The sequence below is a fragment of the Panicum hallii genome, chromosome 2, assembly GCF_002211085.1.
Source record: "Panicum hallii strain FIL2 chromosome 2, PHallii_v3.1, whole genome shotgun sequence".
In the NCBI taxonomy this organism is placed as follows: domain Eukaryota; kingdom Viridiplantae; phylum Streptophyta; class Magnoliopsida; order Poales; family Poaceae; genus Panicum; species Panicum hallii.
The window spans coordinates 57113909-57141561 of NC_038043.1; the positions used below are offsets into that span (position 1 = coordinate 57113909).

Below are 27653 nucleotides of genomic sequence, written 5' to 3' on the forward strand. Positions count from 1 at the left end.
GCTGTGATCATAGCAGAGAGATGCCATGACCATGATTGAAAGACGCATCCTTACCTAACGGCTAGCGGCCGCAGTAGAAACTCGGAGAGACTCAGGGTCGATTGTACTGGCGCGTCGCCTCCCATGTCGACTATCCGCGTGCATGGAAACGGAATAATGCATGGTTTGGTAGGCGATCAATTTCCCGGCACGGACGAGAGAGACGATCGATCAGACGAAAGACGAGCAAGCCGCTGTGCTGCTCGCCAATTTGCTCCGCGTCCCCCGGACGCGCTCGTCCCATCGCCAAAGAGAGAGACAAGGTACGGCGGCATGCATGCAATCCCTGCCCTGCTATAAACAGCCAGAGCTCTCCTCGCGCTCTCCGCGTCGCGCGTCGTCCCGAAATTAATTAAACCAGTGATTCTATCTGACACACCCCCAAAAGAAAAATCGCCCATGGCGGACACGAACCAGAGCGTGGTGGCGGTGAAGCCGACGCTGGCCAAGGGCACGCCGTCGGCGTCGTTCCGGCTCCGCAACGGCAGCCTCAACGCGGTGCGCCTGCGCCGCGTCTTCGACCTCTTCGACCGCAACGGCGACGGCGAGATCACCGTGGACGAGCTGGCGCAGGCGCTGGACGCGCTGGGCCTGGACGCCGACCGCGCCAGCCTCGCCGCCACCGTCGGCGCCTACGTGCCCGAGGGCGCCGCGGGGCTGCGCTTCGGGGACTTCGACGCGCTCCACCGCGCGCTCGGCGACGCCTTCTTCGGCGCGCTCGCGGACCAGGACGACGCCGCGGACGGCGGTAAGGGCGCGGACGACGAGGAGGAGATGCGGGAGGCGTTCAAGGTGTTCGACGTCGACGGCGACGGGTTCATCTCGGCCGCGGAGCTGCAGGAGGTGCTCAAGAAGCTGGGAGTCCCCGAGGCCAGCAGCATGGCAAACGTCAAGGAGATGATCTGCAACGTCGACCGCGACCGCGACGGCCGCGTCGACTTCAGCGAGTTCAAGGGCATGATGCAGGGGATCACCGTCTGGGGCGCCTGATCGATGATCGATCAAGTTAAGTACATGCATGTTCATCCATCAACGATCGCCATCACCCAGGGCAGGTACCCGAAGCCGGACGGACAGGGTAGGTTTCCTAAGTAAGTACGTTTTCAGGGTCGTCCTTAATCATTTCTTGGAGACAGTACGTACGAATCTTATCTACTGTAGTTGGCTGCGCGCGCGTCAGAATGCACCGCAGGCAGGGCCGGATCTTGTGCGCCGCCCCTGATGCGATGCGCTTCTAATTGTAATTGGCTAGTAGTTGTGTGCTGGTGCTCCGATGCCCTTCGCTGATCTAGTGGTGATGCGAGTGTCCTCTCCTCCATAACCATGCCATCATGACATTGCTAAGTTTCAGTCTCTGACACTGCCAGTGATAAAAATGTATCAAACTCGCCCTATCCAAATTAGTGTCTTGGGTTGACGCTCCATGGCATGGGCTGCTGAATTTTCTGCCTGCCAAATTCATGGCCGATACGAAATGAATTACCGCGCAAATGCAGTTCAATGTTGCACTGTTCAGATTAAGAACATTAACGCTCCATGGCATGGGCTCCTTTCTTTTGTTTGAAGGAGAAACGGCCAGTTTTCTGGGCCAATGTGCTGTGTTGGTAGGCTTTTTTTTCTCAAAGGCCGTGGACGAGGAGGCAGCCCGGGCTGAATCTGTACTTGGGCTTCCCGCTTTACGGACCAAAGTGGTGGTTCTGCCAGGGTAAGTGGTAAAGGAATTTGCTGTTCCATTTCGCAGCGAACTTTTTTTTGCTAGTAAGTCAACGCTCTGCCGATCTTGTGGTGCAAGCGAACATGGCGTGTGCCGACGTAGTTCATGACGTGGACTTCCGATCACGCACGACGTCCTTATCATGGATTCACGGGGAGCTACAAGTAACTCTACGTGTTAACCGGCCGAGCTTACAATTCGACTGCGTGCTCTATGACCGATGCCCCAGACCCCATAGCTTACAATCTGCGAAGCGTGTCTTCTAGAGGGAGATGGGACGTTGCTTCATATTGGCCTGTACCGGACTAGGCGACTGGCTAATCTGGAGCACGGGTCTCATCTTCTGAAACGGTTTAGTGAGGAGGAGCAAATCAAGCAGAGGATTACCAGCTGGCCGAACTTAAAAGCATCTCACACCTAAAATACATACTCTCCATTACTGATAACTAGCTACTTTTATATTTTATATTTTTGGTAATAGTTATTGCAGCAGGTTGCCAACATCCGATCAACAAAAATAGGGTAGAAGGATAAATATTTAGGGTGGAGGGAGATGTGTTCCAGTGATTGAAATTTTTTTAGATACTGGGGATTGATTTGGTAATATATTGGAGTAATTTCAATCACCAAAACATCAATCTTTTATATTTTATATTTTTTTAGTATTAAGAAGAAGAACGGGTAATCTGTTGGAGATACTTTTATAGCAAGCATGCTAATCAAATCATTGTGCTTTTGTGCCCTGTCCTGATCGCGTTTCCGACCACGTCCTGATCGCTGCCCCCACCTGGCAGGGACCGCCGCGGATGAGCTGGTCAACCGGTCTCCCACGATCGCGGCCGACGGCGACGGGCCAGGATCCGACGGTCCAGATCTCTCCCGCGCTCTCCTCTCCGCCTCTTAACTCCCTCCCCTCTTTTCACACGAACCCAATGTCGCGATTCGCGAGCTCCTCTTGACGCAGAAGAGGGCGAACAAGGAAAAGAAAAGTTTTATCCGGGACGCCCGCTCGCAAAATCCAAACCCAAACCCTCGGCGAGGACGCCATCGTGGCGGCGGCGGCGGCGGCGGCGGCGGCGGATGCGGCGGGGCTGGTCCCCGCCGGCCCCGCCGATCTGGAGAGGAGGGTCATGGCGGCCGTGAAGGCGTCGGAGGCGCGCGGGGACCCGCCACTGCTGCGGGCGGTGGAGCTGGCCCGCGTCGTCGCTGGGGAGGGCGCGGGGATCCCCAGCGCGGACCTGGCGGGGATTCTCGTCTCCAACCTCTGCTTCGCGCACAACTCGCCCTCGCTCTGGAAGCTCGTCGGCCAGGCCATGGCCTCCCGCCTCCTCTGCCCGCTCCATGTGCTCGCGCTCCTCACCCCCAGGTACCTCCACGATTCCCGTTCCTGCGCGAATCGAAATCGAATTGGTGCTCGTTCGACTGCTTCGTGAGTGACTGCGCCGCGGTTTGGTTGCAGGGTGCTCCCGCAGCGGCGAGCGCAGCCTGAGGCGTATCGGCTCTACCTGGAGCTCATGAAGTGTAACGTCACGTCCTCTTCGCTGTTTATGGTGGCCGGGCCTAATCGTGACAAGTAAGACTTCAGCTACGAAATGTGCTAGCACTAGACGAGGGCTAGTCTTAGCACTACTATGACACTGTATTTAGTATGGCTAACTTTTTGCAGTGTAAATTGTATCCCCCCATTTAGGTCTTCATTGTGCAAAATAGTTTATAGATTCTGTGTTACTCACAAAAGCTACCGCCCGTGGTTCTTACTTCTTGGCAAGATGAATGTTTGAACCTTGCATTGCATACTCAGCATCAGCACTTCTGGAACACATACTCTTGTTTTCTTTCAGATTTTTGATTTTTCAGCTATACTCTCAAATCAATTGAGATGCATGTATAATTTTTGAATAAAAATGTACAGTTAAGTTGAAGTATACAACATATGAGGTTTAAAACCTGCGCTAGACCTTCTAATTCTTGTTTTCTACTTACATCAAAATTTTTGCTCAGATGTGGATAGCAGCCTAATGCGTTCTGTAATGCCATGAATCTTAGGTATATTATATGATTGTAGGTTTTGTCCCCCCATATTAACCTTTTTTATTGCGTTTCTTCTCTTCATGTTTTCTAATTTCGTCTTTTCAGTACAGTCATAGTTTCTATTAATCAGCCTGCTAATACTACGCAGTGACTTGTACACTACTGTCTGTTGCTCATGTGCGGTTACTGTACTTCCCAGGATAACGAAGTCCACTGCTGATGCTTTGCAACTATCAAAGATTTATGGATATTGTGGAACAGAATTTGGGCATGTTGTCATTATGTTTGTGTTGGCAGTTGTCACCAAACTGATTGATAGCATACTTGAGGACTGTGGCTTTCCATCTGGTATGGCAGAGGGGCAAGAGAGTGTATATGCCATTGAAGGGCCACAGCCTATGGACTTAGATGTCAAAATGGTCTCTACGGAGAACCAAAATGAGCATCGCGAACAGTTACGCCGGAAGAACACTGTCATGACCTTGGATGTGCTGCATATGATGGTTGCTGATAGAAAGATTCAATCATTTCTGCGCTTGATATTCCTGAACATGTATAGTTTCTCCTAACCCTTTCTCATTTGTTCTATGTATGATAGAAAGGTCTGTGAGTTCTGTCTATGTATTACCCTATTGATAACTTTTAACTTAGGCTGGTTGCAACTTAGGCTGAATTTAAATAGCTATCAACTTCTCAGTGAGCCATATTAACTGTAGGATTTGTTACCTAACCTTCCATAGTTCCATCCTTATTGCCATGATCTTGCACAAAAACTTTCAGAACATACATTTATGCTGGTTTGTACTTTCCTTTTTTTTTTTGGGGGGGGGGGGGGGGGAGCACGCAGGAGAACTGCGTATCTTTGTATTAGATAGGAATTGAGTAGCGTGAACTGCTGAGGCGTTCACTAGAACGCTTACAAATAAGTGTGGACTATACTGAGAAACAAAAACAACTTGGCAATGGAGAGCCATGAAACTAATAACTCAACAACCCCCCTAGTGATTTGGCCTTGGCATGCTGCCAGAGGACAGATCCTAGCCTCTTCTTCAATTCTGCTGCTGACCTGTGCTGCTGTGGTTTTGTACCTTCTATTTAGCTAATAATCAGCCTTACAAATGTGCTAATGAGGATACTTTTCTAGGTTAGGCCTGAAAAGTTCAGTTCTCTAAGCCAGAGGTTGAGTTCTATTGAAGCTCACAAGGTGGCCTTGGAGACTCTACTGCCTTCTGGACACAAAATTAATGACTTGTTAACAGATATTCGGAGAGTCTGCAATGCAAACTATCAACCAAATAACAAGCATATTGTGGATGTTCTTGGTAATATGAGATCTGGTGGCTCTCTACTGGGCCAAGTTACTGGAGCTGGGAGGGCTGCCTGCTGGATAATATTTGATATTTATGTGGAAAATGCAATTGACGGGAAGCATCTAAGTGGTATATCAGCTATTGAGGTTTTAAAAGGTACCCCCTGACTATCATTTTATATGTTGGTTCAACTATGTGAGTAAAAATGATCCATGAGTTTGCAATCAAAATATTCAGGCACTGCTACCAGTTTTCTTGCAAGAGTGATATGGTCCTTTTTTCCCCCCTAATATCCTGATTCTCCTATCTCTCATACAGAAATGACGAAGACACTGCAAGTACTTAATGAGGCAAGCTGGCAGGAAACATTTAAAGCTCTTTGGATTTCCGCCCTTCGTCTCGTACAGCGGGTGAATAGACCTTTTTATGATAATGATCAATTATACATATTTACTTCCATGTGGATTTCTCACTTGCAAATGTTGTAACTAGGCTAGAGAACCTCTTGAAGGACCAATTCCTCATCTAGATGCGAGGTTATGCATGTTGTTAGCTCTTATGCCACTATCGGTTGCTGCAATTCTTAAAGAAGAAAGTGATATGTTCGGAGCTGAAGGAAGCAAAATTCTTCCACGAAGACAAGGGCTCATATCTTCTCTCCAGGATCTGATCCAGTATTCAGGACTTCTTGTGCCACCTTCATCAGTGGTGAATGCAGCTAATGCTGCAGCCTCGAAAGCGGCAATATTCAAGGCCAATTATAATGCTGGGGTTGTTAACTCTAGCATGGTGGCCCAGACTGACTCTTCGACGAAAGCTGGTACTTATACTCTTCATATTCTACTAAGTAACTAGTAGTTATCATATTTGAAAGAAAGCAGAGATCACACTGCGAGAATCACACATAAGCGCTTGGTTTCTTCATTTCTTATTGGCCTCCACTAGTTGGGTCCCCGTGATAGCAGATTTCTGCTATCATATTGCTTGCTAGCTATTCCCGGAACATCTAAGCCCTTATTTCCAGTATTCTCTTATTCATAGGAGATATATTTATTTTTAACCCCTCATTATTTCATCCTTGTTTTTACTTACCATCTATTGTTTTCAGTTGGGAATATGCTCCATCTTATTATTGAGGCCTGTATCTCGAGAAATTTGATTGATACATCTGCTTACTTATGGCCTGGTTATGTTGTATCATCTGGGCCTTTGAAAGATACAACTTTACCCCAAGAATCGCCGTGGTTAAACTTTATTAAAGGGGCTCCACTTTCTGGTCCATTTATTGATGCTCTGGTCGCTACCCCTGCTTCAAGGTGTGTAAATTTATATTCACAATTGGTTTAGAAATTCTAATTGCCAGTCATTTCTTTTCCTCGAACCGGCAGGAGAACTGCCAGTTATTAGAAGGAAAAAAAAAAGGCCCAACTGGGCCGTTTCACACTCTAATGGCCAGTCATGATTTTGGCAGTTTGTTCTTAAAGACATCTTTTGAACAAATAGTTTACTACTTTAGTTTGTTATATTACATCATTTGCTGTAGTGCAGTATAGAGAAAATGGGAGTAAAAGTAGATGCATCCAGAGAGCATGCAATTTAAATTAGTTACCCTGATTGGCTGATTGTCCATATTTTAATTTGAGTCTGCTTGATATGTGTTTTTCCCTCTCTACTGCTGGCACCACGATGTTCCTGCCTTGATTTGGAATCTTTTTGTTTCTTCAGTGTTGGGGAATTGGACAAATTATACAATATAGCAGCAAATGGTTCAGAAGAAGAAAAAACAGCTGCTGCCAAGATTCTTTGCGGCGCATCACTTGTCCGTGGCTGGAACATTCAGGTACTTTGATTTACACTTGTACACCATATCATGCGAAGAGCTCGCATACTGTTCGCATTGCCATGCCAAATAAATTTTTGTAACTGCCTGAAATATTTGTCTCTTCTGTAACAAAGTTCATTACTCCTAAGGCGTACTTTGTTTTGTTAGTACAAAGCTTTGACTGACAATGACTCTATTAATATTTCATTTATGAGATACAAAATTATAATTATACCATGTATTTTTTTAATACGAATCTAATGACATCAATTTTGCATCACAAAAATTATGTATCAATGGAGTAATTGTATGTCAAAGGCTTGTACTAATGAAAGAAAATAAGCCTTGTAATTTCAAACAGAGGGAGTATTTTTTTAGGTGAATCAATCAGACAATGCAGTAGTGCATTTGACTTCTACATACTCATAAAAGGGCGCTTGCAATATTTACTTTGTACTGTTTTTAGATGGGACTTAGGGAAAGTCGAATCTTGGGCTGATAGCGTAGGTGAAAGTTTACCTTCACCATTATCTGTTAATCAATGCACATGAGAATAGTCCCAAAAATCTTTAGAAGTGTAGGGGTGTAGGACATGTTAGCATATGGTCGCTTGCAAAATTTTGGAGACACAACTAGTTAGGTAAGCCTATAGGGAAACATACAAGCACACATATTACAAAATCTCTGCAAACGAATTCTTCTACTGCACAACTTTTTACCATGTTCTATGCCATTTTTTCCATTTGTGGTTATGCTGCATAGTCTTGTTGCTCAGATTTTTCCCAGGAACTTTTCTGTTTCTATAAGTATTCTTTAAATTTTACATATCCTGTCAGGAACATGTGGTTGGTATGGTGGTCAAGCTATTATCAGCTTCTTTGCCCTCAGATTCCTCAACCTCAACACCTGGGAGCATGAACCACTACCTTGCTCAGATGTCTACATTAAATGAAATCTTACTCGGTGTTTCTTATGGTGATGCCATCCATATTCTTTCGTTGTATGGAATGGTAAGGAAAAATGCACTATAACTTGCTTGTGCTTTTTATTTGTCTGTGCAATCTGTTATAGGGTTATTAAACTACGCAAATGTTTTTGCTTATTTCTATTCAGAACAGATCCTCACCGCTAGACACATGCTTCGTTTTTCTTTCTGGAAAAAAAGGCTTCTTATTTTTTTTTTCATTTCCATCAAGGACATCATTAATCAGAATGCCAATAGATTTGTATCCCTATACAATTACTCTCTGTACAGCAACAGTTTAAAGTACCTCTACTGTAGTTTTGCATGCCCTTGTTAGCCTATCATGTTGATTAGTATTAGTTGTTGGCACTGTATTTGGTCATAACAGCTAATCAGCTATCCCTTGCTTCACTAACATTTGATGACGGCCCTAGGCTCATCAATCAATATAGGTGTGTAGTTTTGTGTGCCTTTGGAACTATTTAGGTATCTTTTTAGAACTATCCTGCATGAAGTACTAGTGGTTGGCCTTGCTGCGGAAAATGAAGTACTAGAGGTTGGCCCTGCTGTGGAAAATGAAGTACTAGTGCTATGTGTGTTCTAATATCACCATGTTACGAATGCAAGCATTTCATGAAATAGGCACAAGATTATTACCATTTTTATGCCGTACAATTTATATTAATGCTACCTTCAGCTTTACGTATTTATTAACATGAATTCACTGTTTTCTATCCTGAATTTAAGAAAATCCTTATTTGATACAGGTCCCTGATGTTGCTGCAGCTTTGATGCCACTATGTGAAGCGTTTGGGTCAATAGCACCCCCACCTAACCACAAGTCCACCATCCTTGGTGAAACATCTGTTTATTCAGTCTTCTCTTGTGCATTTCTTTGTCTCCTTCGCTTGTGGAAGTTTTATAAGCCTCCTCAAGAGTACTGTCTTGCTGGTCGTGGAGGCTCAGTAAGACTGGAACTTACTCTGGACTATCTGTTGTTGATGCGCAATAACCGCATTGACTTCTCAAATTCATCTGCCCCTAGTAGGGATTCTTACAACGATATGGGCTCAGTCAACGAGGTCCCTGCTCAACCGGTTTATATTGATTCTTTTCCCAAGTTAAGGGCTTGGTATTTCCAGAACCAAGCTTGCATAGCATCTACCCTTTCTGGTCTTTGCAACAAAAACCCCGTCCATCAAGTTGCAAACAAAATTTTGAGTATGATTTGCCGAAAAATGAATAAAGGTGGGGTATCATCTGGTAATCTTTCATCCACTTCTAGTAGTAGTGTCAGTGGTTCCTCTGTAAATGCATCAGATGATTCTTTCCAAAGGCCTGCAGTTCCTGCATGGGAATTTTTAGAAGCTGTTCCTTTTGTCCTTGAAGCTGTTCTTACAGCATGTGCTCATGAGAGACTTTCCAGCCGAGACTTGACTACAAGTGAGTAATATTTGTTTTTTCCATCTTAATGCATTACAATGACCCCCATACCTTATGGGGGTAGTTTCTTAATCTCATTTTATGTTTGCTAATAATGTGCCACCATACTGCAGGCCTAAGGGATCTAGTGGACTTTTTGCCTGCTTCTCTTGCTGCGATTGTTAGCTACTTCTCAGCAGAAATTACACGAGGAATCTGGAAAACTGTCCCAATGAATGGAATTGAATGGCCTAGCCCTGGTGCTTCTCTTCATTCCATTGAAGCTGAAATAAAGGAAATTCTTGCATCTGCTGGTGTTCAGATTCACAGCTGCTATCCACGTATGATCTGCATTCGATTCTTGCACATCAACTTAATCAACTTAATTGCCTTAGCTCATAAGTATTGTGACATTTTAATATCTTTGTTCCACTTGTGTTGTCATGTAAAGTGTAAACTATATCCTTTCAGGTGGTGTGCCGCCAATGCTTCCTTTACCGATGGCTGTGCTTGTCAGCTTGACAATTACATTTAAGCTAGATAGGAGTTTGGAGTACATTCAAGGAGTCATTGGACAAGCATTAGAGAACTGTGCAGGGGGGAGTTCCTGGCCGAGCATGCCCATTATTGGGGCATTATGGACACAGAAAGTGCGAAGATGGCATGACTTCATCGTCCTCTCTTGTTTGCGTTCTCCATTTGGCAGAGACAAAGATGCAGTTGCGCAACTTGTCCAAAGTTGCTTTTCGTCCTTTCTGCAGTCATCATCCAGTGGTTCTGACATAACTGCAAATCGTGGAGTCGGGGCTTTACTTGGGGACTCGATCACGAATCAAGGTCTTAGGCTCCCGATGGCACCTGGTTTCATCTACCTGAGAACATGTCAAACATTCCACGACACTTACTTTGTCAGTGAAGTGATCCTCAAGCAAGTGATTGAGTGGTCCCACAAACTTGCAAATGGATGGTCTTTTAACGGGCCTCCGCAGTTGAAGTCAGGGCGGACATCATTATCTTGTGCAGCCTCCATGGCTCACCAGGTCGCGATGCTTGGTGGGGGGCTCCTATGCATTGCAGGTGGACCACTTGTGGTCCAGGTGTTGTATGAGGAAACATTGCCAACACTGCTGCTATCAGCCAGAGAACAGAGTTTGAAAGACCCTGGGCCAGTTTCTAGCACACTCCAAGGTTATGCCATGGCCAACATGCTTTTCTTCTGTGGCAGCCTGCTTTGGGGTGCGGATAGGACTTCTCCTGTCATGAAATTGTCTTTCCTCTCAAGGAGGCCACGAGTGGTGGGAACACACATGGATTTCATAGCTGGTGTATTGGATGGACACATTCTCCTGGGCTGCGACCCGGGTACCTGGAAAGCATATGTGTCACGCTTTGTGTTCCTGGTGGTGAAGTTTGTTCCATCATGGTTGCGTGACATAAAACTGGACACGCTAAAGAAGATAGCAGCTGGGCTTCGGAGTTGGCGTGAACATGACCTTGCTCTGTCTCTTCTTGAGCGAGGGGGACCGCAGGCAATCTCTGTTGTAGTCGAGACGATGTTGTGATCCTGCAGTTTGGACATTTTGCCCCCCCCACCTAGTAACAATGACATAGCCTTCGTTGCTGGAGTTGAGGGTTTGAGCCTTTTGAGGTTAGTGATATGAGGTTTAGTTCCAGAATTCCCATCAGGATGGCTGAACTTTTTTCATGTATGGCGAGCCCATCAGGGTTTACGGGAATCTCCAATAACGAAGAGCATGCAACCTACTAGGGACTGCATTAACTTAAGCCCTAACATGTAACATATGGGAAATTCTACTGAACATCTGTATTTTTTTTAGTTCTGCCCCCTCTCGAAGTCTAAAGCATCACTGGCAGTTGGGAGTGAAGTGCTGAAGTTGTTGCAATTTGCAAGTCATCGTGTTGCTTCTCTGTGTTGACATGGGACCACATAATAATGTGTACTTAAACCATCTAACACCTAAATTTGATGAAATTGATGCCGAGCTGACCCTGACTTACGAGTGTCTTTTCCCTTGAAATCTATGTCGATTTCATTCTTCACTACTGATCTTAAGTACGCATGCTCTGCACTATTGATCTTAAGTACGAATGAAAGCATCAGCTATATTGGTAATCATAGGCACGATGCTTAGTGCGAAACGGCGGCGGTGAAGGAACCCTGCTATCAAGGCCCAAATCCTAACGGGCTACACGGCCCACTAGGCTCCACTGCCTGGGGAGGATTTGGCGGGAACATCGACGGAACGCCGCCCTTTCCCCTTCCATCCCCCATCTCCCAATTCCCCCAAACAACCAAACCTTCGCGGCTTCGCCGGCCGCCACGAGCCCACCCTTCCAACTTCCAAGTTCCACTCCGTCCCCCTTCGCCTCCTCCTCGAGACGAAACCTCTCCGCTCCCATCCAGCCATCCCGGCGGAGGTCCCTGCCAGAATGGAGGCGGCGCTGAAGGCAAGCATCGCATTGCTCCAACTCCACGCCCTCAAAACCCTAGGCTCCGTGGGTCCGCGCCGCCGCCGCCGCCGCGCGCTAGAATCCTAACTCCTGGCATTGGTCTAATCCTGGGCGTTTCTGTATGTTGCACGTGTGCAGGGCTATTTCGGGTACTCGTCGTTCCGACCGTACCAGAGGGAGATCATACAGAAGGTCCTGGATGGACGGGATTGCCTCGTCATCATGGCCACCGGCAGCGGCAAATCCATCTGGTAAGTCGACTCCGCTCCCCTCGCTTGTTCGAGATTTTTTGATTGATGGGTGTTGATGGTTTCGTTAAATACATTTCCGCTGTTTGGTCTTTCGAAAAAAAAACGTTGGTAGAAATGTGGCCTGAAAAGTTACATTTCGTGCCAACAGTTCATCAGATCAGTTGGAGGCTAAGTCCACTTAGGCAATCATGATTGTAAAACATCTTGCCAAAACCAATAAAATTGTCTTCTCAAAAAGACTAGGGCACACTTTTCTCTGCTCTGTAGGTTGTTAAAATTAAACACTTACAATTTGCTGTTTTGTTTCTTACAACTATAGAAATTTGTTTTCTGGTTTGTAAATCTTCTGCATTTCCTTCCCAGAAAAAAATGCATTCCTGTTTTCACCCACTCATTTATTAATCTAAGTATTTGATTATTTCCTTTTAAATACAAAATTACCATTCGATCATGACAAATTGCATTCTGGCAGCTATCAAATACCCCCACTGGTTACAAAGAAGACAGCTGTTGTTGTAAGCCCTCTTCTTTCCCTGATGCAAGACCAGGTAAGTCTGGAGTGTTCAGTACAATAGCTTTGGTGTTCTTCTGATTGTGGTCTTCCCTTTTCCTTTTTTTTTTCTAAAAGGCATGCTGTGGCTTTCATTTTCATAAAACAGGTTATGAGTTTAAAACAAAAAGGTGTGAAATCTGAGTACCTGGGCAGCACGCAAACAAATAGCTCAGCCTTCAATGAGGCTGAAAAAGGCATGTTTGATGTTCTGTACATGACACCAGAGAAAGCCATTTCACTTCCTTCAAGGTGAAATCCTGTGATATTTATAATTCTTTTTGAAGAGGATATTTTATAAATACTTCAGAGGGTATCTTAGCTTACTGTCCATTTTACTGTTAAACCTGTATTGCTCGACTTGTTCTTGTGAGACCATAGTAGGCAATTGCAAAACTTGACTGTCTGAATATGCAGGATTAATTAAAAAAATGTGGATACTTTGGCTGAAAATCAAAGCATGTACATGTTTTGTAATTATATGGTAACTTTCAAGTTATAGCTCGTGTCAACCTCATTTCATTAAAGTAACAGATACTTCTTGCCCTGCCTTCTGACTTGGCTGCAATACGACTAAAATAATTTTGTTCTGAATAGATTGATTTTTGTATTATAGTCCTGTGGCCTTAGCAAATCTACTTTCTATTGGCCGTGTAGAACTTTGTATTTTGTATGTAAATAGTAAGGTCCTCCCTACTTCTTCTGAAAGCAACGAAACAAATAAGACATGCAGCTTTTGTTCTGTTGACTTACCTTTTTTCATGTTAGTCCAGGTTTTGGAATAACTTGCAGGCTGCCGGAATATGCTTGCTGGCTGTTGATGAAGCGCATTGCATATCTGAATGGGGACATGATTTCAGGTTGTTTTTTCTTTTGATAAACAAATCACTTCTCACAAAAGTAACTGGTATTTAGTGATTTGAGTTTCATAAGTATATTTATGCATTTTGGAAGATCCTGTATGCACATATGGAAAATTTATTTATAGTAATTACTAGTTACTGCATGTTCTTATTTATCCAGATTTTTTGCTGATGCTATTGCGCCTTCATGTGCATGTTTTTTCCTTCTTCTATAGTTCCTCTACCCCATCATTTGCGATTGAGTCTGTTGGAGTCAATCAGCATTCCCCCACCCCCACCCACCTCAAAGTGATTCCCATAATTCAGAGACTCTTAAATGCAGGATGGAATACAAGGAGTTGCATTTATTGCGTGGCCTTCTTGTGGGTGTTCCCTTTGTTGCATTAACCGCCACAGCCACTGAAAGGTATGGACGTTACTACTCTATCACCTTATTTTCTTAATTGTTGCTTTCGTATGCTTCTTTTGATTGTATCTAGTTTTCCTTTGCTTAAAGGGACAAGGTGAAAATTATAGCTTTAGAACAACAGAACTCCCTAAACATAATAACAACCAGCACTAGATTATCCCCTTAGAGGTTAATAGGTGTTTGATTGTTCAGATATCACCCAGAACTGATGAAATCATCCTAATCGTGTCCCTAGTGTCATATTAACATATGCATAGATTATACAAGCAGTTGAACCTGCCTGCCAGACATCACAGCTATACCTCAGCTGTGGATTGTCAACATGAGATTTCATGTTTTTTTGTGGAGCCATGTTGCAGATGCTTTTTAGAGCTGGTATTGTCCTTTTTCTCTCAGTACCAAGTACATAACGCCACTTGAAGTCTAATTGCAGGGTACGCAGAGATATTTCTACTTCCTTGGTTCTGTGCAATCCTCACGTTGTGGTTGGATCGTTTGATCGTCACAACCTTTTCTATGGTGTGAAGTCGTGCAACCGATCTATATCCTTTATCAATGAACTTGTGAAAGACGTTTCAAAGAAGAGTGCTGTGGGTGAGTCAACAATAGTGTATTGTACTACCATCCGGGAGACCGAACAGGTTTGTGAATTTTCAGAACTATATAGTTTTGAACTTGCAAATCCTAAATGCTGGCGTATGCATTTTTTTCTGTTTTCCTTAAAAATAGGAGTTGTGCATTATTCAGATTATATAGATGCACATCAAATTCTTGCAATGTGAGTTTGTTAATATTTGCTTTTGTTTGTTTGAGTAACATCACCTCTTTAGTTTTCTGGTCGATGTGGCCATATGGGAACTTTCAGATTCCGTTCACATTACAAGGATGGATTCAATAAAGTCTAATAAAATTTGGAAGTGTGATTTCTCAAATTCTAAAATAATTTGATAAACTTGGGATCTTTATTGGTTTTGTGTGACCTGGTTTTAGTACATACTTTCTGCTGTCTTAATTTGTAATCATTTTCCCAGGTTCATGAGGCATTGATTACTGCTGGAATCAAGTCTGGAATTTACCATGGTAAAATGGGCAGCAGGGCTAGAGAGGAATCCCATAGGTTTGTTATCTATTCACTGGCTTCTGTTTGGTTGTTATGTTGGTTTGCTTGTACTTCCATTTTTCTTGAACAATCTAAATCCTCCAATTGTATTGCTTCGAGTTTTGGCCAATGTTCAAATGATATTTTGAACCTATTATCAACATTTCTCTGTGAAAAATGGTTTTGTTGAATTCTTTATATTGGCCTATTACTGATATGCTTGACCATTTCATTGCGAGGCATGGAATATCACGTCGTTCACAAGGGCTGGGATTTGGTTTATTCTCAACATTCTCTGTAAAATATTTGCTAAAATCTCTTTGTTCTGTTAGATTTGCATTGATCATATAATTAGGTAATGGAAAAAAATGAAGCCTTCAGACAAATGCATGGGTCAAGGGGCATAAGGATAGTCAGTTATGTGATTTGTGGATCCAGCTTTTTTACAAACTATGGTGGCAGCATTATGATTCATCTCGTCATGGTGCTCCTTTGCAGATCCTTCATCAGGGATGAAGTACGCGTAATGGTGGCAACTATAGCTTTTGGGATGGGTATTGATAAGCCTGATGTTAGATGTGTAATACACTATGGATGTCCAAAGAGCCTAGAGTCCTACTACCAGGAAAGTGGGCGTTGTGGAAGGGATGCTCTGTCTTCAGTCTGCTGGCTATATTACCAAAGAAGCGATTTTACAAAAGCTGACTTTTATTGTGCTGATGCAAAAAATGTACGTAAGTGTGCATGTTGGATGTTTGTTCACTCTATCCCTGCAGCCTAGTGCTTCTTATGTACGATTCCTTTTCTTAATGCTTCAATACATCAAATAGGGAACCCAGAGGAAAGCAATCATGGATTCCTTCATGGCAGCACAAAAATATTGTCTCCTTGCTACATGCCGTAGAAGGTTCTTATTGCAGTATTTTGGCGAAGAGCTCAACTCCGACTGTGGTATTCTCTTCTTTTTCTAAAAAAAAATAAAAGAACAATTTTAAGAACTTGTTGGACTTTGTCTGTGAATATTGTCAAACTGAAATTGTTTAGGTTTCTTTTTCTTATTCCTATCCTTGTTTAATCTATTGGGTTAGGAGGTATCATGCAATATCACAACTGGTGGAATTTGCCTTGCAGTGACATATTGATTAAATGATTAATGACTCGACATCTCTTGCTATACAGGTAACTGTGATAACTGCACAGCAGTGAAAAATGTGAGAGACTTGTCAAAAGAAACTTTTTTGTTGCTATCGTGCATCAAATCTTGTGGAGGACGCTGGGGCCTCAATTTACCTATTGATGTTCTCCGTGGATCACGAGTAAGTTTCTATCCTTTTTGGTTTCACATTTTTCTATAGTTGCGATATACACTGACTGCTCAAATGTATGTGCTGATAATTTTATCACCGGGAACAACCATATTGGATAGGATCACTCCTAGTTAATCATTTCAATGGAAAGTACTATTATCTTTGCTGCACTCTTGGCATATACTAGATCATATAGGTTTTTAAATTCTTCTGCAGTATTTTTACTTTATGAGATCAAAATGGTAGATTGAACATTAAATATTTTTAGAACTTAGTCTTGGTCATTAGGTTGCTCCTTCTTGAAAGAAAGATGTACTCATTTTGTAGGCCAAGAAAATTGTTGACAACAATTATGATAAACTACAAATGCATGGACGAGGTAAAGACTACTCACCAAACTGGTGGAAAGCACTTGGTGGCCTCCTTATAGCACATGGTACTATTGCGGACCTCTCCATTCAATTGGTCATTCTTGCAAGTCATATGAAGCAGCACTTTTTAAAATTTTCGGTTCTCCATGCTCAAAGCCGATTCTCTTGCTGTCTTTTTCCTGAGAAAAGATAAGATTAGAAAAAGATTTCGAGTTTTTTTTTTCGACACAGGGATCACCCCATTTCCATTACCAAAAGGAACGGAAATACAGCAGAATAAGAGTAGCAAGTCCTCGCCAGAAGTGAGACCGCATTGCCCCTACCTGATTCAGGTCAGGGGAACACGGCCGGGGGGAGGGAGGCAGGCTTAACGACCCAGGGTTCCCAGGAGAGAAGCCTGACTACAGAGTTTACAGGATAGAGAGAGAAAGAAAGGGGACCACCAGAGTACAGATATAAGTTCTCAACCGACAAAGAGCACCCAACGACACATCACAAAAGAAGCAGAACTTCGGCGTAGTATCCTGCAGGGAGCCACCAGCCTTCACTCGTCGTCTTCCTCCTGCGAGTCTTCTGGAGGCATTAGCCTCGGCACCATGGAAGGAGACAGCTACGCCATCACCTGGTGAGCACAAGCCAGCAGAACTTTGACGCCATCAAGCAGCTTCCCCTGCATGTCAGCCCCGTAGAGTCCTGCCCAGTATTGCATAAAAACACAAGCATGAGTTAGAATTTCAATTGGGTTTTTCAGCAACTTCTTCTCAAAACAGGCTTTGTTTCTCGCTTTCCAAACAGCCCAGCAGATGGCCGCTAGACCAAAAGTGTGGACAGATTCACCATGGGGTAGCCACCTTTTCATCCACACTTTGTATTGTTCAATGTTTAGGGGAACGTTATTAGCTCCAAAGCAGGATCCAACCACGATCCAAATTACTTTGGCCACTGGGCAAAGAAAGAAGAGATGATTTATTGTTTCTAGTTGGTCACAGAATTGGCAACAGGCGTCACCAATCCATTTGCGCTTAATCATGTTATCTTTAGTCAGAACCGCATCATTCTCAATGAGCCAAAGGAAAATTTTGATTTTATATGGAAGCTTAGATTTCCATATGTGCTTGAAGTTGTACCCACTATCATCAGAAGTCAGATGGTCGTACACTGACTTGGCGGTAAAGCCTTTAGTTTTGCCCCATTTCCAGTAAATTGTATCATCAGAATTTTCAAAGCTGTATGTAAAGACCTCATTCACCACAGAAATCCAGCTTTCAAACAACATAGGGGACAGCCACCTGCTGAATCTAATTTGCCCATTTCTGGCCAGGAAATCATATACCATAATATGATTTGGAGATAGTGCTACACTTCGTTCTTGTGAGTAAAAGTAACATTTTCGTAAACCCTATGCCCTTGATCATTTTGTATAATACAGAGGAAGACTGTAGATTTGTATTAAGAAGAGAGTTATGGTCTACATTTTCTATGCAAGCAAATGGCATATCCTGTGCCGACAGGCGACAGTAATTTCCTTTTGTCTAAAGATATTCACAGTAGATATGTCCATAATATCGGTATAGTCAGTTGACTCTTAGGGCAATGTCTTTTCAAACAGTGCGCTGGTTATCCTTTTCAGTTTATTCTTGAAACCTTTAAAGCTTAGAAAGTATGCACCGATTTGAAGGCACATCTTTCGACCAATCTAAGTACATTCATGAACATCTCAGCTACTGATTTCACACTTTGTTTTAAACTTCTATTTGAATGTAAAACTGCTTTGTTCTTCAAAGTGTAATGGCGCTAGTTGTACTTGATGTATGGCTACACTGAGCAAATGCTCTGCATCAGTTGTTAGGATAATGAAATATTTTGTCACCCTTGAATGTGCGTTTATTTATTCATGGTCTTCTTGTATCTATGCGCAGATTACTTGAAGGAGACTGTCCGTGATACATTTAGATTTGTCAGGTGCTTTGTCTCTGTTTTTCTTTTGCTTTGTAGTCATTCTAATCACTCCCTTAAGAACAACCACCACTAACTTTGCATTATATATTTAGTGTCAGTCCAAAAGGGGTCAAGTTTCTCTCTGCTGCTGATAAAATAGATGGAACACCACTGGTTTTACAGCTGACTGCAGAGATGATTGATCTAGAGGATCATGGTAGTTCGCAGCACAAAGAAGGTGGTGGTTCAAATCTTGTGCCCACATTAGAGTCTGAAAAATTTTCTGAGGTAGGTTCCTCAATTGCAATTTGTTGATCCCACCCACCCATTGCTTACCCTTGAAATTTTAGCTATTCTTTGTCTGATTTAAATTTCTTTCAGGATGAATCAAAACTGTATCAAATGCTCCTCAATGTCAGGATGGAGCTTGCTCAAGATATTGGGACCGCTCCGTGAGTACAAAATTAAACGATAATAACAATGAGTTTAGGAATCTTCTTTTTCAGTTAATTTTTTAATCCCACTTGTTACAGATATGCCATATGTGGTGATCAGACAATAAGAAACTTTGCAAAGATGAGGCCTTCTACTGGAGCTAGACTTGCTAATATCGATGGTGTCAACCAGGTATTACGTTGAAAAATATACATAGGAAACTATCTTTTGTTAATACGAATAGCATGCATTACTTCAGTACATCGAATTTCAAAATACACAGTAGTGTGACCATTCTTTCCCTCTTATACTCGTATATTGACATATCTGATTTTTTTTGGCAGCATTTTGTCTCGCGTTTCAGTGGCACTTTTATCCAAAATATCACACAATTGTCAAAGGAGTTAAACCTTCCATTGGATAATTCACCATTACCACCACCACCGACAATAAATCCAGCTGTAGAGAATATAGCTGGTGTACCAAAACCTGTGCAAAACAATCTTCCTGGGATCTTGGGTGATGCAAAGGTGACTGCATGGGAATTGTGGCAGAAGCAGGAGTTCTCATTCCTAAAAATTGCTGTGAGTTACCGTTGTTTTCATTTTTGTTTTCCACTGATGGTATACTCAAGTTCACAGCTTAACATGCTTGTGTGTTCTAGTATTTTCGCAGAGCAGTGCCAATAAAAGAGCAAACGGTTATTGCCTACATACTTGATGCTGCTCGAGAAGGATGTGAGTTGGACTGGAGTAGGTTTTGCAGGGAGGTAGGGCTGACACCTGAGATAGCCTCAGGGATCCGTCTTGCAATTGCAAAGGTTGGATCACGTGACAAGTTGAAGCCAATCAAAGAGGAGCTCCCAGAGAATGTAATATTCCCTCAGTACATAATCACTCCATTTATATTTGTGATTTAAGTATGGTATTGCTTCAAAAAAAACACGGTGCATAGTTAATTGTATGTGTTCATCCAAAGCTGTTATGAACGTCTACTTTACTTAAAAAAAATGCTACATAACAACTGCAGGTAACTTACGACATGATCAAGACATTCCTGACGATTGAGGGACGTGGATTGTCAGAGCAGATTTTTAGTAACGCACCTGCTTCCTCCCATGCAAGTGAAGCCAGCGGAAATGATAATCCAGCAGATGGTGTCACGGCAGATGCCTGTGATGCAAACCCTTCAGCAAAGAGAGGCCAAACCGATGGCATGGTTGGTTCTGCTGAGGAGCCAGCAATGAAACTGCAAAAGATAGAGGAGCATGGAGTTGAATCTTCTGGCACAACTAGTGCTACTGAAGAATCTGTACTAGAGCTGGTTGCCAGCCGTGATGGGGTAAGCAGACGCCCAAACATTCTTTCTGAAGCTCAGTTGGAAACCCACGTCGTTCCTGTTGTCCTGTGTTTGAGTGCTGACGGTTCAATATGTTTTCAGGTGTTATTAGACGATGTTGTCAAGCATTTCAATGGATCCAAGAGAGAATCAGTTGTCGAGATATTGGTCAGCCTCGAATCCGAATTCGAAATTTACAAGAAAAATGGGAAATACATGATCATGTAACAGACTGAGGGGTCGCTAAAACCCATTTCTAGGAGCTTTGCCGGCCTAGCCTAGGGAGGGGATATGCCTGTTGGTTGTACCTGGATGTGTATATATGCTGGTGGTGACCTTGGAGTCGGATTGGACTATGGTTATGGTTAGGTGAACCTTTTATCAGCAACATCGCTGTTCCGGCTGGTGTGCATGTGCGCGTTTTGGGGATCGACCAGAAGTTGTACGATACGAGCGCTTGTTTGGGGGCCATACGGCCTCCCATCTCATGCATGCGTTTCATGATTGATTCTTGGATTTTGCTAATTCTTTTCCCTTGGGTGTTGAAGCGTGCACCCGTTTAACAGCTTGGAAATAGAAGAAACGATAGCATGACCTTCGAAAATGTGGCTCAGGTGTAAAAAGAAACAGTAATATCTGTTGTCAAATAGACGATGTTTACAAAAAGCTAATTAGTTATTTTCATATATTTAAAAAAGGATGAAATACCTGCTTTTTTGTCTTTACGAAGCATTTGCTTTAAGTATAAAAAGCAGGTGAACATTGTCTTGGAAAAAAAATTTCGTGCTTCACGTGGCCGAACTGCTTTCAAGTACCCGGCACGAGCGCACGAGGCTGAGGTCACCAACCAACCAGCATCCAGTTCAGTCACTGCGCCGCCGGATCAAAGCACATCCCGTCGCAACCCAACCCCCGCTCCGCTCGCAACTGCCTCGAACTCGGCAAGCATTTGGAGCATTCGGTCGCCTGCAGTGCGATGATCAGCGGAGAGGCCGCGGGCGCCGGGAACCCCAGGAGGAGACCATGAAGGCGCAGCCGCTCCTGCCGGCGGCGTTCAAGAGGCGGAGGGGCCCACGCGTGGCGGTGCTGGCGCTCGTCCTCTGCTCCCTGCTCGTACCCTTCGCCTTCCTCTTCGACCGCGCCCCCTCCGGTATGTAGCCTAGCCCTCCCTTCCTCGCTCGCTTCCCCTCAATGCGGGAGCGCGGAGGCCGCCGTGCTCGGATCACCGCCTGCGCCGGTGGATCTGGGGGTCTAACGGTTGTTCGATTAACGCGCGGCTTTGTCGATTAACCGCTTCGTCCTGGGGATTTCGGATGCCTTACTCTCCGATTGGTGTGCGATGCAGGGTACGTGACGACGGAGGAGCGGCACCGACAGGTAGCGCACTGTTTGTCTGTCCCCCTTTCTGCGTAGTTGCTATTGATGCTGATTGATCTGGACGCCCCCATGTGGGAGCGGGCACGACTCATTGCTTTCCACTGTTTTTTTCCCTTGTTGTGATTACTGCGTTGGATTCAGGAGGTCGTTCTGCCTTCGTTGGATCACGTGGAGAAGAGGGGTAGTCCTGGCGCTATCAGCGGACGGAGACAGGTCTGTTGGCTGTTACTCCATTGATGGTGATTGTTTTGTAACTTTTATTTTATTTGGACTTTGGAGTGACGACTTTATTGGGGGTGCGACATTGATTTCTATTCGTGATCACCTTCCAAACACCGACCAGGATTTTTGAAACTTGTCTAAGGTCACGAATTTGCAATAACAGGCAATGCTTTGTGTCGTGTTCCTCACTTGTTAGCTCTGTGGGGATAATGTTTTCGACATGTTAAACAAAGTCTATTGACCATCAACAACCCCCCCCCCCCCCCCCCCCCGGTTTTTTTACGTTTGTGAATGTGTAAGAGTATATCTCCCAAAGTTGCTTAAGAATTGTTAGGATTGCATGTACAGTCCATGACAGTTGCATTTTTCTCAGGATGCACCAGAAAAGAAGATCCCCAGAGGTAGTGCAGGAGCCATTCATCAGCATGTACCAGAGAAGAGGATCTCCAAAGGTAGTGAAGGAGTCATTCATCAGCACAAGCAAATTGATAGCCACTCGACAAGTGGTGGTGCTAAACCAAAAGGTATGTCATAGCAGTACAAGGCCAAAAGCACAAATGCCATTGAGCTTTGTTCATGGTGTGTAAATTTTAAGCTATGCAGAGTAGCCTGCCAGCTTACCAAACCCCGGGAAAATTGGGGTTATATATGTGGCCTCAATGGTACAGAAGTGGAAATTAATAAATTATATGTGGACATAATTTCGGCTGTGAAATTAGTTTTTCTATGTTCATAGTGCTTCAGTCTTTCACATTACGATGTTTATTCAAATTTCAGGCATCAAATAAGTTTTTTTGTTTCCTCCCTCTTGGTTCCCTCCCTTCCAAGATTTACTCTAGAACCTAGCAGCAATTATTTTTACCCAGCTATCTCCAGACAGCCAAGCCACCCTACTTATGTTGACTCTCATATAGTTGTCCTTAGCACAAGTGGATATTTGGTCAGAGCTGTTCTCGAGCTGTTTGGTGGTTACAGTCCATCTGTTTTGGATGGTTGTCTTTTCCTATCTTTTTTCATGTCTGATGCTGTAGTTATTTTGCTTTTCTTTACATCTGACTCAAATAATTGCTATCATGCACAGTTCTTCCAACACCAAAAGTTGAACCGTCAAAGGCTGTGGCGGAATCAACTCGAGAGACAAGAGTATGGATCTTTAGCATTCAAAGTTGTACTTTGTTGCTTTGGAATTGCTATTTCGTGCCATTTCAGAATTTGCTTATTTAAGACATCTTTTGTTGTTAAAATGAAGTACGGTGTCCTGTTCTGGCTATATGAAACTGTACTTTGAAAGCCTGTTTTCCACAAGACAATAGGAGCCTATAGTAGCTGGCCGGCAGCAAGGATAACATTAACATAATCATATATTAGTTTTTCCTCAGCAAGAATAACACTAAAATAATCATATATTAATTTACATGGTGCAGCATTTTGAATCATTTCCCATCATCATAACTAATCCTATAATTTAAAAAAATTAAGCTTGTCTTATGACAATCTTGAGTATAGAGTATAGTGCATCTACTTTTTCCAAAGCATAACTATGTTTTATTCTTTCTAGTTCCTCCTGGTCTTTTACACCAGCCTGAGTTATGCTGATGCTTGACCATAATGCACATTTATCTTTTCAGGAGATTAACAAAGATATACAAGGGCGACAAAAAGGTGCAAAAGCTGATGAAGTGGAAAAGGCGAAGGCTTGTCAACTTGAATTTGGAAGTTATTGTCTCTGGTCCATAGAGCACAAAGAAGTAATGAAAGATTCTATAGTGAAGAGGCTAAAAGACCAACTATTTGTAGCACGCTCATACTATCCAAGCATTGCAAAACTTCAAGGACATGAAGCTCTGACTCAGGAAATGAAGCAAAACATACAAGAACATGAGAGGGTGCTTAGTGTATCAACAGTCGATGCTGATCTACCATCCTTGTGAGAGTTAAATTTTATTGCTTAAGATCATAATTCACTGTGATTAGTCCTAAAGCTGAATTATTGATTATGTTAAGTTAAAATGATCTTTTCTTTTTCTGAATGACTCTTAGGGTAACATATATCTATGCTGAGTCAAACCTAGGGATTGGAGCATAGGAGTTAATATATTTGATTTGACCTAGGGACTTTATTTCCAATCATTGCTAGGAGTTACTACTTAGATAATTTGAATGACTGTTGTCTTGTGATTTCAGTATCAACAAGAGGATGGAGCAGATGGAGCGAACAATCGCGAGATCCAAATCTTGCACGGTGGACTGTAAGAATGTTGACAGGAAGCTTCGCCAGATACTTGATATGACTGAGGATGAAGCTCATTTTCATATGAAGCAGAGTGCATTCCTCTACAACCTTGGTGCCCAGACATTGCAGAAAAGTCATCATTGTCTTAATATGAGGTTGACGTTAGAATATTTCAAATCATCTTCGTTGGATTCAGATGATTCTCTTTCTGGCAAGTTCAATAGTCCAAAATATATGCACTATGTTATACTGTCTAAGAACGTTCTTGCGGCTTCTGTAGTGATCAACTCAACTGTGAGCAGTTGCAAGGTATATTTGACTGATATTTACAATGTTAATTTGTACATGGTACACTATCTTCTGAGCTGGTTATCCCTAGCGTTCATATTTGTCTTTTTGCAGGAGCCAGACAATCTTGCTTTTCATATCCTAACTGATGCTCAGAACTTCTATGCCATGAAACATTGGTTTGCCAGGAATTCATATAAAAATGCAGTTATCCATGTCATAAATTATGAAGCCATTATTTTGGAGAAGCTGCCAAAGTATAATATCCAGCAGCTGTACTTGCCAGAGGAGTTTCGTGTTCTCATTAGGAGCATTAAGCAACCTACTGAGAACACAAGAATGGAATACCTGTCACTGTTCAGCCATTCACATTTCCTTATTCCAGAAATATTCAAATATCTAAACAAGGTGGTTCTGTTGGATGATGATGTAGTTGTTCAACGTGATCTGTCTTTTTTGTGGAATATTGATATGGGAGACAAGGTAATCGGTGCTGTCAAATTTTGTGGTCTGAAACTGGGTCAAATGAGAAATGTGTTGGGCAAAGCAGCATATGATCCCAAGTCATGTGCATGGATGTCAGGGGTGAATTTGATTAATTTGGATAAATGGAGAGAACATAATGTTACAGAGAACTATCTGCTGCTCATGAAAAAGGTTAGTTTTGTTCTAGGCCAGTAAGTTTCATGCTACAGCATGTTATAAATGGGTACATTCACATTAGGTGGTCTGCCTTTCTTACTTCGCATGTTATAACATGCTAGGAAGAACTATTTCCGTGCAAATGTGGTTTGAACTTTGAATTACACATTGCATGTAACGTCAAGCATGAAAGATGCTGCATTCCTTTCTTTTTCTCTATTTTATCTACTCTGGATTTTAATTTGTTTTCTTAACATTTGTTGAATTTTCTCCAATGTAACACTAAATATAGTCTTGGTATATTTTGGATTAGCTGGCACATCTATTTATCTTATTCTTGTTTTGTTACAGTTCAAATTCAAGGATGAGCGATCTCTGCGGGCAGCAGCATTTCCTCTAAGCTTGCTATCCTTCCAACATCTCATCTATCCCCTAGATGAAAAATTGACCCTGGCTGGACTTGGATATGATTATGGAATTGATGAAGAGGTTGCTCGGAGAGCCTCATCATTGCACTACAATGGCAACATGAAACCTTGGCTTGAACTAGGTATACCGGACTACAAAAAGTACTGGAAGAGGTTTCTTGTTCGAGGAGACCGATTTATGGATGAGTGCAATGTAAATCCTTGACACAGGTGGACCTGAAATCAGAACAATTGGCAATAGATTGCTACATCTAATGGCCTCACTAAAGTTTGTGAACTGTCGATGCAAGACTTCTCAAAAGCTCTGCACCAGAACAACAAACACAGCCGTTAACAGGGAAAGAGGTGCGGTTATTGGCCATCAGTGTTGTACCAAGTAGAGGCAGCGGCTTCTGTTCACCGAAAACAAGCTTGATTGACGATTTCTGTATTCTGGGACTAGTCGTAAGTCAGAATATGCAGCAAGGATGGCTGAATGTGCATGAGGCTTCAAATAGCCAGTAGACCTCACCGTCCAGATTTTTAGATAGGATTTTTGATGAGTCGTGGCACCTTTACTAAAAGTGGTGTGTCACGCTCGTCGATGCTGATTTGTTTCTTTTTTTTTCCCTTCTGCCAATAAGGGCATACATGTATTCTCCTATAGTCAATTTTTCGTTCTTAGTCCTCACATATTGATTATTTACCAAAATTACAATCCTGCAATGGTTGTTCTCCAAACCTACTGACAGCTCTGCTGACAACTTGTATATTATTTGTCCGTGCTTCCTACTGCAGTGCTGCTTGTGCCATAGGGCTCCCCCTTTTTTGTTATTCCTATACGTTGTTTCATTGATCAAGAAAGTCCATCCATACCATACCACATTGATCGGTATAGTGAAAAAATTTAATGTTTACACAGCTCTGTGTGCTATTTGTAATGGTTTATTTAGAAATGTGTGCTCAAGGTTACGCGGTGCCATGTTCATCGTGTCCTTCGCTGCCCGTTATCAGTTGTTGGCGGCTGTGAAGAGGTCCAACCTTCGGCCGTTATCAGTTGTTCGCTTCTTGGGCCATTGCAATCCAGATCCAACCAGGAGTGGTAAAGGGTCTTAAAATTTAGCCTAAATATTCAGAAACCGGGCTCTAATCTTATATAATTTTAAGGTAAAAATATATATGGGCCAAATTGAATCATGAATAGAGCATTAGAGCTAATGATCTGTTACCACCCATAGATCCAACCACTAAAACCGTGAATCGCACCCCTTAAATGCAGGGGCTATCTAACTTACAGGGCGACCGTCGATTTCCGACCAGAACTATCATTCTAGTTTTCACGTATCCCTTTTTTTCTATTTTGATAAGATATTATGTACATAGAAATTACGTACAAACATTTATATACACAAAAGTTTGATCAAATCGTGAAGACAATAATTGTAGAAGAGAAAAATTATATAAAAGCTCAGAAACAAAAAATTATAAAAAAAATTGGGAAAAAAGTTTGGGAAAATTTTTGAAACAAACTTACTTTCGGTGAAACTTCAAAAAAAATCTGGAACAAAATTTTAAGAGTAAAAAATTGGAAAACAAAATTTAAGAATAAATTTGCAAAATAAAATTTCAGGAACAAAAATTCAGAAGCAAAAAAATTGAAAGCAAAAACTTAGATCAAACTTGGTAGACAAAGTTTTAAAAATTAACTTTTGCAGAACAAAAATCAGAAGTAAAAATTTTTGAAGCAAAATTTAATATCTAGTTTGGAAGAAAAATTTCGGGAACAAACTTAGTCACCGACTGGAACTAGGCATAGGAAAAAAATGAAAAAGGGAAGGAAATTACGCTGAGAAGGGGGGCTCGCGTTATAGAATAACTCTTAGGGGGAGTCGGATTGACTGCAAGTTTCACTGTAGATTCAACATCGGGTTAAATGGAGAATCTGCAAAAGAAAACAGCAAAGTGTAGTCTGCAGTAGAAAAATTATTGCGAAGTTTTCTAGCAAGTTTCCCATGAGCTCGTAAGTTCTCTATGCTCCCGCTTGAACAAAAACGAAAATGTGGATTTTTCAGCTTCGTTAAAAATGGTTATGCTCTTGGATGGGCTGGCTGACGTACTTGTTCATTGGTCCATGTGCATTGTCCCATGC

At 42.7% G+C, this 27653-nt stretch overlaps 4 protein-coding genes across 5 annotated transcripts; all 4 read left to right on the top strand.

The window, feature by feature from the left end:
• Positions 1–387: 387 nt before the first annotated feature.
• On the top strand, positions 388–1424 carry LOC112882582 (probable calcium-binding protein CML32). The gene has a single exon (XM_025947663.1). The coding sequence runs from the start codon at positions 439–441 to the stop codon at positions 1027–1029; it is 591 nt and encodes a 196-aa protein (XP_025803448.1). The 5' UTR covers positions 388–438; the 3' UTR covers positions 1030–1424.
• Positions 1425–2883: 1459 nt separating this feature from the next.
• LOC112880313 (mediator of RNA polymerase II transcription subunit 33A-like) lies at positions 2884–11316 on the top strand. Its single transcript, XM_025944865.1, has 12 exons — positions 2884–3119; positions 3213–3326; positions 3984–4337; positions 4934–5250; positions 5413–5504; positions 5587–5914; positions 6203–6410; positions 6820–6934; positions 7753–7926; positions 8648–9323; positions 9437–9643; positions 9774–11316. The coding sequence occupies exons 1-12, from the start codon at positions 2884–2886 to the stop codon at positions 10862–10864; spliced, it is 3912 nt and encodes a 1303-aa protein (XP_025800650.1). The 3' UTR covers positions 10865–11316.
• A 225-nt stretch (positions 11317–11541) lies between these two features.
• LOC112881883 (probable ATP-dependent DNA helicase RecQ) lies at positions 11542–20860 on the top strand. Of its 2 annotated transcripts, none has more exons than XM_025946788.1 (20): positions 11542–11771; positions 11913–12025; positions 12498–12573; positions 12685–12827; positions 13349–13435; positions 13761–13844; positions 14281–14488; positions 14879–14964; positions 15445–15676; positions 15777–15897; positions 16126–16262; positions 16581–16689; positions 18544–18586; positions 18676–18850; positions 18944–19014; positions 19096–19189; positions 19342–19581; positions 19662–19868; positions 20027–20338; positions 20438–20860. In XM_025946788.1, exons 1-20 carry the CDS (start codon positions 11754–11756, stop codon positions 20561–20563), a joined length of 2682 nt encoding a protein of 893 aa, XP_025802573.1. In that variant the 5' UTR covers positions 11542–11753; the 3' UTR covers positions 20564–20860. The 2 variants fall into 2 exon arrangements, with proteins under 2 accessions (XP_025802573.1, XP_025802575.1); XM_025946790.1 differs by lacking the exon at positions 11542–11771 and adding an exon at positions 11798–11823.
• Positions 20861–21178: 318 nt separating this feature from the next.
• LOC112879468 (probable galacturonosyltransferase 7) lies at positions 21179–26316 on the top strand. The gene is made up of 9 exons (XM_025943724.1): positions 21179–21485; positions 21681–21712; positions 21854–21925; positions 22308–22458; positions 23016–23077; positions 23563–23861; positions 24119–24476; positions 24570–25112; positions 25449–26316. The coding sequence occupies exons 1-9, from the start codon at positions 21359–21361 to the stop codon at positions 25728–25730; spliced, it is 1926 nt and encodes a 641-aa protein (XP_025799509.1). The 5' UTR covers positions 21179–21358; the 3' UTR covers positions 25731–26316.
• Positions 26317–27653: the final 1337 nt, after the last annotated feature.